The sequence below is a fragment of the Coregonus lavaretus genome (assembly GCF_964263955.1).
Source record: "Coregonus lavaretus genome assembly, chromosome: 37".
Taxonomy (NCBI): domain Eukaryota; kingdom Metazoa; phylum Chordata; class Actinopteri; order Salmoniformes; family Salmonidae; genus Coregonus; species Coregonus lavaretus.
The window spans coordinates 30,072,304-30,088,101 of NC_140024.1; the positions used below are offsets into that span (position 1 = coordinate 30,072,304).

The 15,798-nt window shown below is 44.6% G+C and overlaps 1 protein-coding gene across 1 annotated transcript in view; it reads right to left on the reverse strand.

Moving 5' to 3' along the window:
* Positions 1-185: 185 nt before the first annotated feature.
* Positions 186-15,798, reverse strand: part of LOC311111863 (casein kinase I-like) — a 49,420-nt gene continuing 33,807 nt past the window's right edge. The window contains exons 7-13 of the mRNA XM_084154770.1: positions 15,417-15,502; positions 15,253-15,337; positions 14,893-15,041; positions 14,683-14,790; positions 12,796-12,903; positions 10,045-10,151; positions 186-4,434 (exon numbers count right to left, since the gene is read on the reverse strand). Of these exons, the coding sequence (XP_084010896.1) occupies positions 4,380-4,434; positions 10,045-10,151; positions 12,796-12,903; positions 14,683-14,790; positions 14,893-15,041; positions 15,253-15,337; positions 15,417-15,502 (698 nt within the window). The 3' untranslated portion in view covers positions 186-4,379. The remainder of the gene's footprint in view (positions 4,435-10,044; positions 10,152-12,795; positions 12,904-14,682; positions 14,791-14,892; positions 15,042-15,252; positions 15,338-15,416; positions 15,503-15,798) is intronic.

The window sequence follows — 15,798 nt, forward strand, 5'->3', positions numbered from 1 at the left end:
AAGGAGTATCCAATTGAGATTCTCCCATTGGTTGAATGTGACCTGAGAGGATGGTATGACCATAAAAATAGAATTTTCCATGGGTGACATGCTTTCTCAGCAATTCTAAGATGGCTCATTAGAATGTAAATGTGACACTGTGTACTGGAATGCCCTGGAACAAAAACCGACCCATACTCACAAGAAAAGGTTAAGAGAGATTTTTTTATTTGTTTTACATTTTTAAAAAAGGGTGCAAACTTGAGTTTCCCCTTTAAGCGTGGAGGGAATAAAAAGTGAATTTGTAAGGATATATGTGACGTCTCACACGAATCCCCAGGAAAATAGGCCTTTAAGATAAAGAGTCTGGTCATTTATCTTTCTGTACTTAAAAAAATTTAATTATAATAAAATAAAGAAATCAAAAGATGGGTCCTTCATTCATGAAGCCCTTAACTAGGTTAAACCATTCAAATACATTTGAAGTAACATTCATATTTCAACACAATAATTTTCATAATACAGTTGTAGGATTAATTTCTTAAATCATAGCTTTGAAAACAATTGCCAGAGCAAGAGTAGGGGGATAAACTCGTGGTACTGTACAATTCTACTTTCCACAGTTTGAAAGAAAAACGTCTTTATTTTCTTTAAAATAATCCAACTGACAAAAAACTATAATGGTGAATGTAAAATGTAAAATAATTAAAACATTGCAGTCATGTGTCACACCAGACATATTATACAGCCAACCCAAGACAACTCTACAGTACAGCGACAGGAAGAAAGTGCCAGAGAACCCCCCCAAAAAAGACCAGTCATCTCTTTCCATTCATTTTCCTCTATGCTGCTATAAGGATTTACATGCCATTTTGACACATGCAGGAAATAAAAATGATGAACAACACAAGACACTGAAGTCAATTGAAAGCAATGAGCTCTGACTGACAGGCAAGGTGTAGTAGTACTGTATAAGGAATGACAACTGAAATTGGAATGTGCTCTGGGGAGGACTTTATCAAGTCAAACAAATGGGAGGCCTTATTAGAGCTCGATTTTGACCAGAGAGAATAACTTTGTACGGGTGCTTAGCTTCATACGTCCACTCCAGGAAGCCTTGCCATTTAACAGGTAGACATCTGCTCCAGATAAGCCATGCAAATACACAATACAGCAAATATTCCTCATTCTAGACAGGCTGTGGAAAGGCAAGTCTTGAGGAAACTAGAATGCACATATCAATTTGTAGTACTCATAATTTGTAAGTCGCTCTGGATAAGAGCGTCTGCTAAATGATGTAAATGTAAAAATGTCTATCAGCTGTTAAAGCCAAAATTGCAGGAAGGAAATGAATTTAAACAGTGATACAACACCTGCATTAAGACCACTGTTGACGGTAGGATACAGATGTATCAAAGTATACAAAGTGACGTTCCACTCCAAAATAAAATGGTCGACTGAAATGGAAATATATGGTTGAGGAGTGAAAGTTAATTTTTAAAAATGATTAATTGACAAGTGGTTCAATAATTATGTTTCGAATTATGTTATTACTCTCAGCCACCTCAAGAACACAATATAGGACTTTAAATCGCTAGTTTCAAACCTCAACGGTCTCTTTCAACATTACAGGTGGGTGAAAAATATATAAAATGGCAGTGGGGCACGAGGTGGAATTCGATCAGAGTTGCAGTTGACATTTTCCTGGCACTGGTGAAGGCGGTGGATAGTAGTCAGTAGGACGGCATTAGGAACAGAAGGACCATTCAAGGCCATTCTCTGGATGTCTGTCTCACTAGATTCAACAATACTTTATACTTTCAAAGTGAACTGGTATGTCACAGTATAACTGTGATGGCTAGTCTATTAAAAGTAGTGTTTATCAATACATCCCCAGGAGACACCCAGAGGATGCACATTCTTGTTCTAGCCCTGCACTAACACGCAATGATTCCAATATTCAAGGATTTGGTGATTGGCTGAATGAGGTGTCAGTGCTGGGCTGAGCAACACTGGTTTGAAGTCTGACAGAAAAGCCTACATACACCCAGCAGGTGGAGCCATTCTGCTGACATACTTGATCTGAACTCTAGACCCTGTTGTGCAGCAGTTACTGATGTCCCTGAATGACGGAGTGCCAATCCAACCCTAGGCTAAACCAGTCACCCACAGACATCCAACAGAGGCAAGCTAGACCGCAATGCCAACTCCCTCCCTCAAACACCCAGTCAAGAGGCACTATGAGGAATACCGGTCATTCAAAAAGCCTTTTCCTCACCAGTTATGCTCTCAAAGCCATCTCAGAGGAATAACGTACTGACCTATAAAACGGAAAAGACAACAGAAGAAGTCCAATAGATTTATCACATTCAAGTATTCTCAACACAATAACTTAGACCCCAGAGGAACTAGCTCAAGTCACAACGGGGGAAAAAAACATAAAAAGAAAGAATATACAATATAATTATGCACATACAAGCATGCCTGCTCATAGAGGTCTGTTGAGCCGGTTGGCATCCCCTCAGGCATTGTGCCTCCATATGGGACGACCAACCTGGGTCATGTTCAGCAGGGAGAAAAACGTTTCCCAAACGGAGAGGTACTACCTGACCTAGTACAATAACACAGCTTTTTTTGATTACAGTTGCAAAACGTTTGGCAACAGTGTGCCCTACTGAACACAACCATGGTCAACAGGACATCAGCATCCAGCACCCCACCAGGAGGTGACATCACATCATACATGTCTAGGGTGTGTATGTCTGTGTGGGTTTACACACGTCATGGCACGGGGGTTAAAGGGGGGGGGGGGGGTTAATGCCGGAATTGGTTAAGTGTATGTAAGAACAGACCTAGCACAGAAGGCCGCTACAATTAAGTATAGTAAGCACATCAATCAATACAGTACGGGGAAAGCAAGGTATTAGGTCAACATCAGTGGGTCAACAAATGTAGTGCAGTCAAAACTCTAGCTTTTTGTCCCCCTCTGTCCGGTCCACATACTTCATGGCTATTTGAAACAGAAAAATACATTTGCTCACATTTGAAATTCACATTAGCTATATATTTAAAAAATAAAATAAAAATGGACATAATTACATAAAACCCAAATGTCACTCCTATGGAATTAATGCTGTGGAGAGGATAGGCAAGGTGACAGTGTCGACGTCGAGTGTGTTTGTTCAAGGCAATCCTCCATGTCACTTGCAAGGAAAAACAAAAAGCAATATTGAATAAAATAAAATAACCATATACACAGATTTTCACCAGGTACTTTTCAATATCCCTATGAGGCAATCCCAGGTTTTCCATTTGGGACTTTTGGGGACTTGGCATTTGGGATCAATCATCATCAATAGTCTCACAGATGATGCTTTGCAGCATAGGGCAAATACACTGGAAACAGAGGGGCAAAAAATGTGAAAGAGCATTCCCTCAACGACAGAACATGAGATCATTCTACGAGACCAGGGGCTTACACAGTGTGTTGCAACGTTATGAACATTGCAGATAGAGATCGAACGCACAAAGCTGACATGGCACTGAATTTTACATGACAGTTCACTGACAAACAACCAAATGAACCCTAAACTGTTGCCCCTAGTCAACATTATCTCTGAACCACCTATTCTATAGATACTGTACCACCAGTGGGGAACTGAACTCCACATTGGGTGGGTGGTATGTTACATCATTACATTAAGCAGGGGACCATAGATATCCTCTCAGTACGGAGAGCCTGGCCTCCTGCGTCACCCTCTCCTGGCTCTGTTGGGTACTGGTTTGGTTAAGGCATTGGACAGTAGCAGTAGACAACACTTAAGCCACCATCTCCCTCTCTTCTCTCCTTAGTGTGCAGTGTAGAGGAAACACCACTAGGTTGCTACCATGTGGACATTGTTACACTGAAGTCCAAACCGTTTATAGAGGTGTGGCAGTTCCAACTGATATTGGTCCATTATTTATTTACATGTAGTCAGTCAGTAGCCAACAAGCTTTCCTCTCCCAGGACTTGTCCCATCTTCTTTATTCTCCCATAGACATTTATCTTTCCGCCCATACATTCAGTGTGTGTTTATGAAAGAGCAAGAGGCTGAGAGACAGTCCGTTGTGTTTCCATTGTCCAGCCCATCAATCAAGCTTAAACTAATTGCAAAAGCCAAGATCCCAATCCCGGCAACAACGGGGCCCGACAAATATTCCCAAGCATCGTGGAGGAAAAACAACAAAATTCTAAAGGAATTCCCATCGACAGACAGCCACACTTGTCTGTGTGTGTTCACATCGCCTCTCATCACTCTCCCGTGGTCTTCTTCGTTGGTCTGAATGGGACTTTATTGATGTTCTCGATTCACAACCTTATCGAGCAAGACTTTTGAGCGATCCAGGCGTGCCGCTGATCATTTGTGTCGCGGGGTGTTCTTCTTCCGTTTTCGTTTGAAGAAGCAGCAGCACCTGTAGACGTGGAAAGAGACTGGTTAGAGGCAAGCCAACACTGCATACTATGACTGGGTCGTGTTCATTAGGCACCAAACGGAAGAAAACTGACTAAACCAGTGAAGGGACTAACCTAGACTTGCGCCCTAATGAACACAACCCTGTTAAGTTGTTAAAGTGAGAGGTAATTTCATTTAAACAGCTAGAGGACAAGAGGAGAAATTATATGTTACACAATAGCTGTGTTGACACAGGCAGCCCAATTCTGATCTTTTGACCAATTATTGGCCAAATATCTGATCTGATTGGTCAAAAGATCAATTAGTGGCAAAATATCAGAATTGGGCTACCTGTGTAAAGGCAGCCAATGACCGTCAGTGTACACATATTTTACTGGCCTCAAGGGTTAGCAACAATAGCCTGGTCCCATGCCTGTATATGCTGTATCCAAGTCTTCTGACTAGCCTTGCCATGCCATTCCTGTATGGAACACTGGAAATGGCATCGCTAGACAGAGGAACTGACCTGAAGCCAGGTTAGAAGAACATAGACGAGTGGATGGATGCCATCAGATGTTCATTTGTTAGATCCGTTCCTTCTAACCAACATCAGAACATCTCAAGGAGTAGAATCAACATGAAGAGACTGACTCGGGCATTAGAAGAAATAAGAACTACCGTGATGGTAGAAGTAAAACACACACACTATGCCAAGATCCCCAACAGTGTGGAGTCAAAACAGTTCTAAGAAGAACCTACAGAGGGCGTCTGAGGTAAAAGGACCAGTGTGTTTAGTACAGTGGTGTGATAAACAACAGTGGTGGAGACAGAGCACAGGACAGAGCCTAATGGGATGACTATTACAGCATGCAGTGACTGACCAGAGGTCAGCTCTACACACACAACACAGTGACTGGCTACAAAGAAAAAACTTTGATTTATTTTTAAAGGCACAGCGTTGAGATGAACCCTAAGGAAGTCATTTGCTATTCTCAGGTGCCCTGTTAGTAGGTTTTAGTAGATATTAAAAAGGTGCCCTGCTAGCTAGCAGGTTTTAGTCTATATTTAAAGGTGCCCTGCTAGCTAGCAGGTTTTAGTCTATATTTAAAGGTGCCCTGCTAGCTAGCAGGTTTTAGTCTATATTTAAAAAGGTGCCCTGCTAGCTAGCAGGTTTTAGTCAATATTTAAAAAGGTGCCCTGCTAGCTAGCAGGTTTTAGTCAATATTTACATTTACATTTTAGTCATTTAGCAGACGCTCTTCTCCAGAGCGACTTACAGTTAGTGAGTGCATCATTTTTATTATTTTTATTATTCATACTGGCCCCCCGTGGGAATCGAACCCACAACCCTGTCATTGCAAACGCCATGCTCTACCAACTGAGCTACATCCCTGCCGGCCATTCCTTCTCCTACCCTGGACGACGCTGGGCCAATTGTGCGCCTCCCCATGGGTCTCCCGGTCACGGCCAGCTACGACAGAGTCTGGATTCGAACCACGATCTCTAGTAGCAGGTTTTAGTCAATATTTAAGGTACCCTGCTAGCTAGTAGGTTTTAGTCAATATTTAAGGTGGCCTGCTAGCTAGTAGGTTTTAGAAGATATTTAAGGCTGCCTCCATGGTGAATAAAAACATAACAGAAAAAAAGGAATTGACAGCATTTCCAAATAATTTACTTTTAAAATAAAATTTCAGGACAAAGACTTTCTAAAAAGAAAGTACTCAATAGCCTATATTAAAGTCAATGTATGAAAAGCACAGTGTTATTTAAAGAATGATTAGTAGATATAATCAGATATCACCTAGCCCACAACCCATTCAGCTGATCTGTAGCATCAGTATCAGTGAGAAGATAGTGTCTGAAAAGGCTTTTATAACCCACTGGCCTATATCAGTAGTGGACATATCGAGCACTCTTTTTAATCAGTTTTGCCCAGTATAAGAGCAGGGTCCCTTCACAGTGTGTACTAGTCAACTACACTAGTGAACTCCACTGGGCCCAGCAGCCTCGGCTGGTCCACTCCCTGTCCTGTCCCATGGGTATGGTATGGACTAGGAGAGAGGGACTCACCACAGGTTGAGCATTTTCACGCAGCTACAGAGAAGAAAGAGTGTAGAGAGAAAAGACAAGATTAATACAGCAGTCAATGGGACAGACCATGCCACACACACACACACACACACACACAAGACAGGTGGAGACAGAGGGCAGGGTTCAAAAGGTCAAAGATTGAAGACTCAATGGCTCTGACTCTTTGGTTCTAGAGCTAACTCCACCGGTTTAGTTCTAACGAGTTCTAAGTACACTATTCAACTGATGTATAATCTTAATCTCACTCCATTTCAACATACTGTATCATGGACGCTCATTACCACGAGCGATACTTCCAAAATCCTTTCGGAGCGGATGTAGAAAGGATTACCAGAGAGCGAGAGAGCGAGGGAGGGGGAGAGAGAGAGAAACAACGAGCAAAAAACAGAGCTTTATGCCACATTGCTATGGAAACCCTGTTGTCACATTAATTGAACTCTGTCTTCTGGGGCCCTGGCTTTCAACACAGTGGGATCATATCAAAGAGGAAGTCTGTTGATGATGGGAAAATCAAAGGGCCAGCGGAAAACCTCCTATCAAAAGGGTATGTGAATGAACAAGCGGGAGACAAACCAATCACCTAACAATTTCAAACGTGTTTTATAAAGCCCTTTTTACATCAGCAGTTGTCACAAAGTGCTTATGCAGAAACACAGCCTAAAACGCCAGAGAGCAAGCAATGCAGATGTAGAAGCACAGTGGCTAGGAAAAACTCTAGAAATGCAGGAACCTGGGAAGAAACCTCGAGAGGAACCAGGCTCCGAGGGCTGGCCAGGGATACATGCACAGTGTGACTGAATCTAACTGAGGTGGGGGACAACAGACACTGGGGGATTAGATTATATCGAAGGACAACACACTCAATGTTGGCATTCACTATGCTGGGTATGTTACAGGGATTTCATCCACAATTACTGACTAGTAGGTGTATCTAATTTAGGGTAATCCTAGAGATGATATTACATGATATGCATTGAGTTTTGATAAGCTCATTGCATTATAGTAGTTTTATTTTGTTCTTCTCTTGCTGCACTGAGCCTAGGAGAAGTGAGAGGACATCTGATGGGGGGGGGGATAAAGGAGCAGTCCCAACCTTAACAAAACAAAGGATTGTAATAGGGACACGCAGGACACAGGCTTAGAAAGTACACAATCAGGAAGCAACACAGAGAGGGGACAGTGTAGGGAGAGACCTGAGAGAGAAAGAGAGAGAGAGAATGAACAAGACAGACAAGGGATGTATGTGAGAGAGAAAGAGGGTGGAGAGAGAGAGGGGGGTGAGAGAGAGAGATCAAGACAGACAAGGGATGTACAGTTGAAGTCGGAAGTTTACATACACCTTAGCCAAATACATTTAAACTCAGTTTTTCACAATTCCTGACATTTAATCCTAGTAAAAATTCCCTGTCTTAGGGTGAGTTAGGATCACCACTTTATTTTAAGAATGTGAAATGTCAGAATAATTGTAGAGAGAATGATTTATTTCAGCTTTTATTTCTTTCATCACATTCCCAGTGGGTCAGAAGTTTACATACACTCAATTAGTATATGGTAGCATTGCCTTTACATTGTTTAACTTGGTTCAAACGTTTCGGGTAGCCTTCCACAATAAGTTGGGTGAATTTTGGCCCACTCCTCCTGACAGAGCTGGTGTAACTGAGTCAGGTTTGTAGGCCTCCTTGCTTGCACATGCTTTTTCAGTTCTGCCCACAAATGTTCTATAGGATTGAGGACAGGGCTTTGTGATGGCCACTCCAATACCTTGACTTTGTTGTCCTTAAGCCATTTTGCCACAACTTTGGAAGTATGCTTGGGGTCATTATCCATTTGGAAGACCCATTTGCGACCAAGCTTTAACTTCCTGACTGATGTCTTGAGATGTTGCTTCAATATATCCACATAATTTTCCTTCCTCATGATGTCAACTATTTTGTGAAGTGCACCAGTCCCTCCTGCAGCAAAGCACCCCCACAGCATGATGCTGCCACCCCCGTGCTTCACGGTTGGGATGGTGTTCTTCGGCTTGCAAGCCCCCCCCTTTTCCTCCAAACATAACGATGGTCATTATGGCCAAACTGTTCTATTTTTGTTTAATCAGACCAGAGTACATTTCTCAAAAAAGTACGATCTTTGACCCCATGTGCAGTTGCAAACCGTAGTCTGCCTTTTTTATGGCGGTTTTGGAGCAGTGGCTTCTTACTTGATGAGCGGCCTTTCAGGTTATGTCGATATAGGACTTGTTTTGCTGTGGATATAGATACTTTTGTACCCGTTTCCTCCAGCATCTTCACAAGGTCCTTTGCTGTTGTTCTGGGATTGATTGGCACTTTTCGAACCAAAGTACGTTCATCTCTAGGAGACAGAACGCGTCTCCTTCCTGAGTGGTATGACAGCTGCTTGGTCCCATGGTGTTTATACGTCTCCTTCCTGAGTGGTATGACGGCTGCGTGGTCCCATGGTGTTTATACTATTGTTTGTACAGATGAACGTGGTACCTTCAGGCGTTTGGAAATTGCTCCCAAGGATGAATCAGACTTGTGGAGGTCTACAATTGTTTTTCTGATGTCTTTGCTGATTTATTTTGATTTTCCCATGATGTCAAGCAAAGAGGCACTGAGTTTGAAGGTAGGCCTTGAAATACATCCACAGGTACACCTCCAATTGACTCAAATGATGTCAATTAGCCTATCAGAAGCTTCTAAAGCCATGACAATTTTCTGGAATTTTCCAAGCTGTTTAAAGACACAGTCAACTTAGTGTATGTAAACTTCTGACCCACTGGAATTGTGATACAGTGAATTATAAGTGAAATAATATGTCTGTAAACAATTGTTGGAAAAATTACGTATGTCCTAACCGACTTGCCAAAACTATAGTTTGTTAACAAGAAATTTGTAGAGTGGTTGAAAAACGAGTTTTAATGACTCCAACCTAAGTGTATGTAAACTTCCGACTTCAACTGGATGTGTGTGTGTGTGTGTGTGTGTGTGTGTGTGTGTGTGTGTGTGTGTGTGTGTGTGTGTGTGTGTGTGTGTGAGTGAGTCAGTGAGAGACAAGGGATGTATGTGAGAAAGAAAGAGGGTGGAGAGAGAGGGGGGAGGGAGAGAGCGAGAGAGAGGGGGAAGGAGGTAGAGCGAGAGATCAAGACAGACAAGGGATGTATGTGTGTGAGAAAGAGGGTGGAGAGAGAGGGGGGGTGAGAGAGGGGGAAGGAGGTAGAGAGAGATCAAGACAGACAAGGGATGTATGTGAGAAAGAAAGAGGGTGGAGAGAGGGGGGAGGGAGAGAGAGCGAGAGAGGGGGGGTGAAAGAGAGGGGGAAGGAGGTAGAGAGACCGAGAGATCAAGACAGACAAGGGATGTATGTGTGAGATGGAGGGTGAGAGAGAGAGGGAAGGAGGTAGAGAGAGAGAGATCCAGAGGGTGGAGGAAAGAGCAGAAGAATGAGAGTAAGAGTTGAGGAGGAGAGGAAAGCAGAGGGAGTAGAGTTGGAGAAAGAAATTGAAAAGGTTAAAGGGGGAATATGAGCTGATACATACTTGGCCTCATCCACCACCTCCACCTCGGCCTGGACTGTGATTGGTGCATTGGAGTGGGCTGCCAGAGGGTCATCGGCATTCAGCTCCCCATTGGTTGAACTGACCACCTGTGGCACACGGAGAGAGGGTTGATTCAGGTGGAGTCACTGACCGTTTCCACATATTCAGCTCATTCAGAAAAACACAACTTCAACCCTCAAACACAGAGCCAGTACATGACACACACACACCTGTGACGTATACTGCAAGTAATACCATCTATTGTGTTCTGTAACAAAATCTTATCAAGCTTTGTCAAGCAGTTTTAGCTTTTCACATTTTGAAGAAATAAATTACCCTCTCCGAATATTTATCAAGAGGTGTGAGTAAAAGGTGCATCATAAATGTATTAGAGCAGACATTAAATCCCACTATACTGAAGCCCTACAATGCATTAAAGGAAGGGCACAACGTATGACAGTCAGAGTCCCACACACAGGGGCATTATTTGATGATGATTTACCCTCTTTAGGTTTTATTTAATAAAAAACATGCATTGCTAGGCCTCCCGAGTGGAGCAGCGTTCTAAGGTACTGCAGTGCTTGAGGCGTCATTACAGATCCGGGTTCAATCCGGGAGACCCATGAGGCGACGCACAATTGGCCCAGCGTCGCCCGGTTTAGGGGAGGGTTTGGCCAGCCTGGATGTCCTTCTCCCATCGCGCTGTAGCGACACCTGTGGCGGGCCGGGAGCATGCACGCTGACACGGTCGCCAGTTGTACGGTGTTTCCTCCGACACATTGGTGCGGATGGCTTCAGGGTTAAGCGAGCAGTGTGTCAAGAAGCAGTGCGGCTTGGCAGGGTCGTGTTTCGGAGGACGTATGGCTCTCGACCTTCACCTCTCCCGAGTCCGTACAGGAGTTGCAGCGATGGGACAAGACTAACTACCAATTGGATATCATGCAATTGGGGAGAATTTTTTTTTGAAAAAAGTAAACAAATATATAAACAAAAAAAACATTGCTAAACCAAGTCAACTCATCACTGCACCCAACACAACAAGGATCAACCTGGTTGTATAATGTTAGTTTGTCATGGTTATTAGGTTATTCAATTATAACATCTGACCTCCTAGTGTGTGGCTCTCCTTTTCTTTTTCAAGTGTTCTACTCTGCTAGCCAGCACCTCTCCTAAACAGGTGTTCTACTCCGCTAGCCAGCACCTCTCCTAAACAGGTGTTCTACTCCGCTAGCCAGCACCTCTCCTAAACAGGTGTTCTACTCCGCTAGCCAGCACCTCTCCTAAACAGGTGTTCTACTCCGCTAGCCAGCACCTCTCCTAAACAGGTGTTCTACTCCGCTAGCCAGCACCTCTCCTAAACAGGTGTTCTACTCCGCTAGCCAGCACCTCCCCTAAACAGGTGTTCTACTCCGCTAGCCAGCACCTCTCCTAAACAGGTGTGCTACTCCGCTAGCCAGCACCTCTCCTAAACAGGTGTTCTACTCCGCTAGCCAGCACCTCCCCTAAACAGGTGTGCTACTCCGCTAGCCAGCACCTCTCCTAAACAGGTGTTCTACTCCGCTAGCCAGCACCTCTCCTAAACAGGTGTTCTACTCCGCTAGCCAGCACCTCTCCTAAACAGGTGTTCTACTCCGCTAGCCAGCACCTCTCCTAAACAGGTGTGCTACTCCGCTAGCCAGCACCTCTCCTAAACAGGTGTTCTACTCCGCTAGCCAGCACCTCTCCTAAACAGGTGTGCTACTCCGCTAGCCAGCACCTCTCCTAACCAGGTGTTCTACTCCGCTAGCCAGCACCTCTCCTAAACAGGTGTTCTACTCCGCTAGCCAGCACCTCTCCTAAACAGGTGTTCTACTCCGCTAGCCAGCACCTCTCCTAAACAGGTGTGCTACTCCGCTAGCCAGCACCTCTCCTAAACAGGTGTTCTACTCCGCTAGCCAGCACCTCTCCTAAACAGGTGTTCTACTCCGCTAGCCAGCACCTCTCCTAAACAGGTGTTCTACTCCGCTAGCCAGCACCTCTCCTAAACAGGTGTTCTACTCCGCTAGCCAGCACCTCTCCTAAACAGGTGTTCTACTCCGCTAGCCAGCACCTCTCCTAAACAGGTGTGCTACTCCGCTAGCCAGCACCTCTCCTAAACAGGTGTGCTACTCCGCTAGCCAGCACCTCTCCTAAACAGGTGTTCTACTCCGCTAGCCAGCACCTCTCCTAAACAGGTGTTCTACTCCGCTAGCCAGCACCTCTCCTAAACAGGTGTGCTACTCCGCTAGCCAGCACCTCTCCTAAACAGGTGTTCTACTCCGCTAGCCAGCACCTCTCCTAAACAGGTGTTCTACTCCGCTAGCCAGCACCTCTCCTAAACAGGTGTTCTACTCCGCTAGCCAGCACCTCTCCTAAACAGGTGTTCTACTCCGCTAGCCAGCACCTCTCCTAAACAGGTGTTCTACTCCGCTAGCCAGCACCTCTCCTAAACAGGTGTGCTACTCCGCTAGCCAGCACCTCTCCTAAACAGGTGTTCTACTCCGCTAGCCAGCACCTCTCCTAAACAGGTGTTCTACTCCGCTTGCCAGCACCTCTCCTAAACTCTCTCACACACACACTCAAGTATGCCACTGATGAGTAACGTATGCCATTGACATACTTGTGGTGGACCGTGGCACACCATGTGAGGAAACAGGAGAAGGAAGGCGGGTTGGGATCGGAGGGGAAGTGGACAATCGACTGATGGGTCAGTGTGGAGTTGTAGTTGTGTACCTGCACTGAGCCCCCGTGCCTGTCCGATGCCAGGTGGGAGGCCATGTAGGAGGAGTTTGTCCGACTGGGCTGCACTTCCCATGCTCCCCTCCGGTCGGAAGCTGCCGTCTGCTCAGGGAGTTATGGTGGTGATGGAGGGGAAGGGGAGTGAGGGTGGGGGCGGGGTTTAAGCGTGTGTGGGGGCGGGGCCAGACCAGGTGTCATGCAAAGCGGCAGGAGAAAGGAAAGAAAAAAAAGAAAAAAGCAGAGATGAATAAAAAAAGGCGAAGCAGGAAACTGCCTTAGTGACCGAGGGCCGGATACTAACTTGGCGATACGCACATTCCACTCAAACATTTGCTTGAATCTCCCCCATTTAAATCAATGGGTGATATACACAAAACGAAGTTCGAGTAAGGCGTGCGCTTCACAAGTTGGGATTTGGCCCTGAGTGAACCAGTCATCACACTACACAATAAACACAGGGCAGTTGACTACATAAAGGATACAATCAACGGGACTGGAACACATGAATAGGTCTCTTTTGGCTGTTTATTTAACAGAGTAAGAATTCTACGAGTGTCTGCATATTAACTAGCAACATTCAGTGTGTGAGCTAGGTTCAGACTGAGATTTCCCATTGTGACGTGACTGTGGTGAGGTTATTGTTAACTTCCTCAAAGCCTGGTTGCTCTCCCTGGTATTTGGCCTGTGTTGAGGAATGCATGCAGAGGTGGCATGTGCAAAAGGTTAAGGTAGCCCCTTCTAAATCAAATGCTTGTCAAAAGGGTTCCTTTATAATAATAATATAATATAATATGCCATTTAGCAGACGCTTTTATCCAAAGCGACTTACAGTCATGCGTGCATACATTTTTGTGTATGGGTGGTCCCGGGGATCGAACCCACTACCTTGGCGTTTCAAGCGCCGTGCTCTACCAGCTGAGCTACAGAGGACCACATGTGACATGTACAAAACCACTGGCAAATAAAGGTAGCATATCAACTTACTTTCGTAAGAAAACACAATTCTACATAACATTTTGAACCAGGAATTACAAAAAAGTTTCATCCCGATATACCTTTACTGCTTCTTTAAATGCCAGAAGATTTATACACATGCATCTTTGCCATTATGTGCATCAAGCAAGCTCCGCAGTCTAGCAGGCTTAATAAGCTCCGGAGTCTAGCAGGCTTAATAAGCTCCGCAGTCTTGCATGCTGAATAAGCTCTGCAGTCTAGCAGGCTTAATAAGCTCCGGAGTCTAGCAGGCTTAATAAGCTCCGGAGTCTAGCAGGCTTAATAAGCTTCGCAGTTGGTGGCAGCTGTGGGATCCAACCACCATTGTTTATTTAACAGAGTAAGAATGATGAGTCTGACTCAGTGGGTTCTGGCCTGGAGCTGCTGTGGTGCCTCCCCACCACACCCAAGGGACCCACTCTGTAAACCCACCCCCACCACAGATTCTAAAACTTGCTCCTCAGTAATTAGGAGGAGGAGGGGGTCAGTGTTGGAAGATGTAGGCTAATCAAATCAAGCTTTATTTATATAGACAGGGATGCAACGCAATGAAATTCCCAGGAAAAAAAACAAACCAAAAAAGAAATTACAACTGAAATATTTACTACACAGAGGATAAAAAAATAAAAAAATAAAAACTGAAAGACTAAAAAGCACCCTAAGGAAAAGCAGAGTTAAATGCGTTTCAAGATCCTTTTGAAATATGTCCACAGTTTCGAACCCCCTCAGGTTCTCTGGCAGGCAATTCCAGAGGCTGGGGGCATTGTAACTAAAGGGGTAATGTAGCAGCCGTTATGATCCTTGAGCCTTAATTGAAAAATACTGTGGTTAGGGCACAGTGTGGACCATCAGTGTGGATCAGGGCTCTTCAGAGCCAGTTCAGTTTACCTGGTTCCTCATGGGTTGGTGCTGCGAGGGCCGTTCTCTGTGTGGGTGGCTCTCTCTGGTGATGGCAGAAGCCCCAGAGTCCATGTTGACAGTCCCTACTGGTGTTGGCTATGGGGTACAAGAGTAAACCAATGTTATATTGTAGCTAAAATACTTAGGCCTGCTCTATGTTTTCCCCCCCAATATTAGCCAGTGAGTGGCGTTACATACTATCTGCCTGCCGACCCAGTCGTAGGTGTAATCGAAGGTGTATCCTTTCCGTTCAAACAGCTCTGTGAACAGGGTCCTCAGGTATTCGTAATCAGGCTTTTCAAAGAAATCCAACCGCCTCACGTAGCGTAAATAGGTGGCCATCTCTTCTGTAACAGCAAACACCAATTGCAGATGTAGATTTGAACGTGTAATGTGAGGAACAATACAACATCCTGAAGTGTAGTCAAGGGGCGCCAAAAGCACTCCTTGCTTACATGTGGCTAAATTACCATGATCAAACTGTTGTAAAAAACCCAACAAAGTGTTGCATTGAAAAACAGCATTAGATTTAGATGAGAGAAATAGTCAAGGCTGTACCTGGGAAGCTCTCACAGAGAACCTCAACGGGAGTGTTTCTTTTTGTGTCGCCGATCTTCTGGTATCGTTCTTTCAGTGTATCAGCCTGTCAAAGACCCACATAAAACATCTGTATGTTGCTACAAACACAGCACCAGCGTGAAATCTCAGAGGACGTCACATACCTTTAGTCCTTGCCACGGTAGACTCCCACGGAGGAAGTACATGAACATGTGACCCAAGGCTTCCAGGTCATCTCGACGACTTTGCTCTATTAACAAAAACAAGGGGGAGTTACTTAAAAAGGAGGAAAACGCAGTGAGCCATGATTAGAATTTCCTTAACTTGCTTTAACCCCAACCTTTATCTGGGAAGCTGCCTCCCTTTTTGTGATAAAAGTTCAGGGGCCCTAGTCACTCATAAACCCTGGCTAAGTTATACTTAGTATTTGCAACCTTGCCAACCTTAAATGAAAAAAAAAGCCCTGGACAAAGAAATGTTGCCTACTCATTGGCCAAATCCAAGGAGACATGATTTATCTAAAAGTACACTGCTCAAAAAAATAAA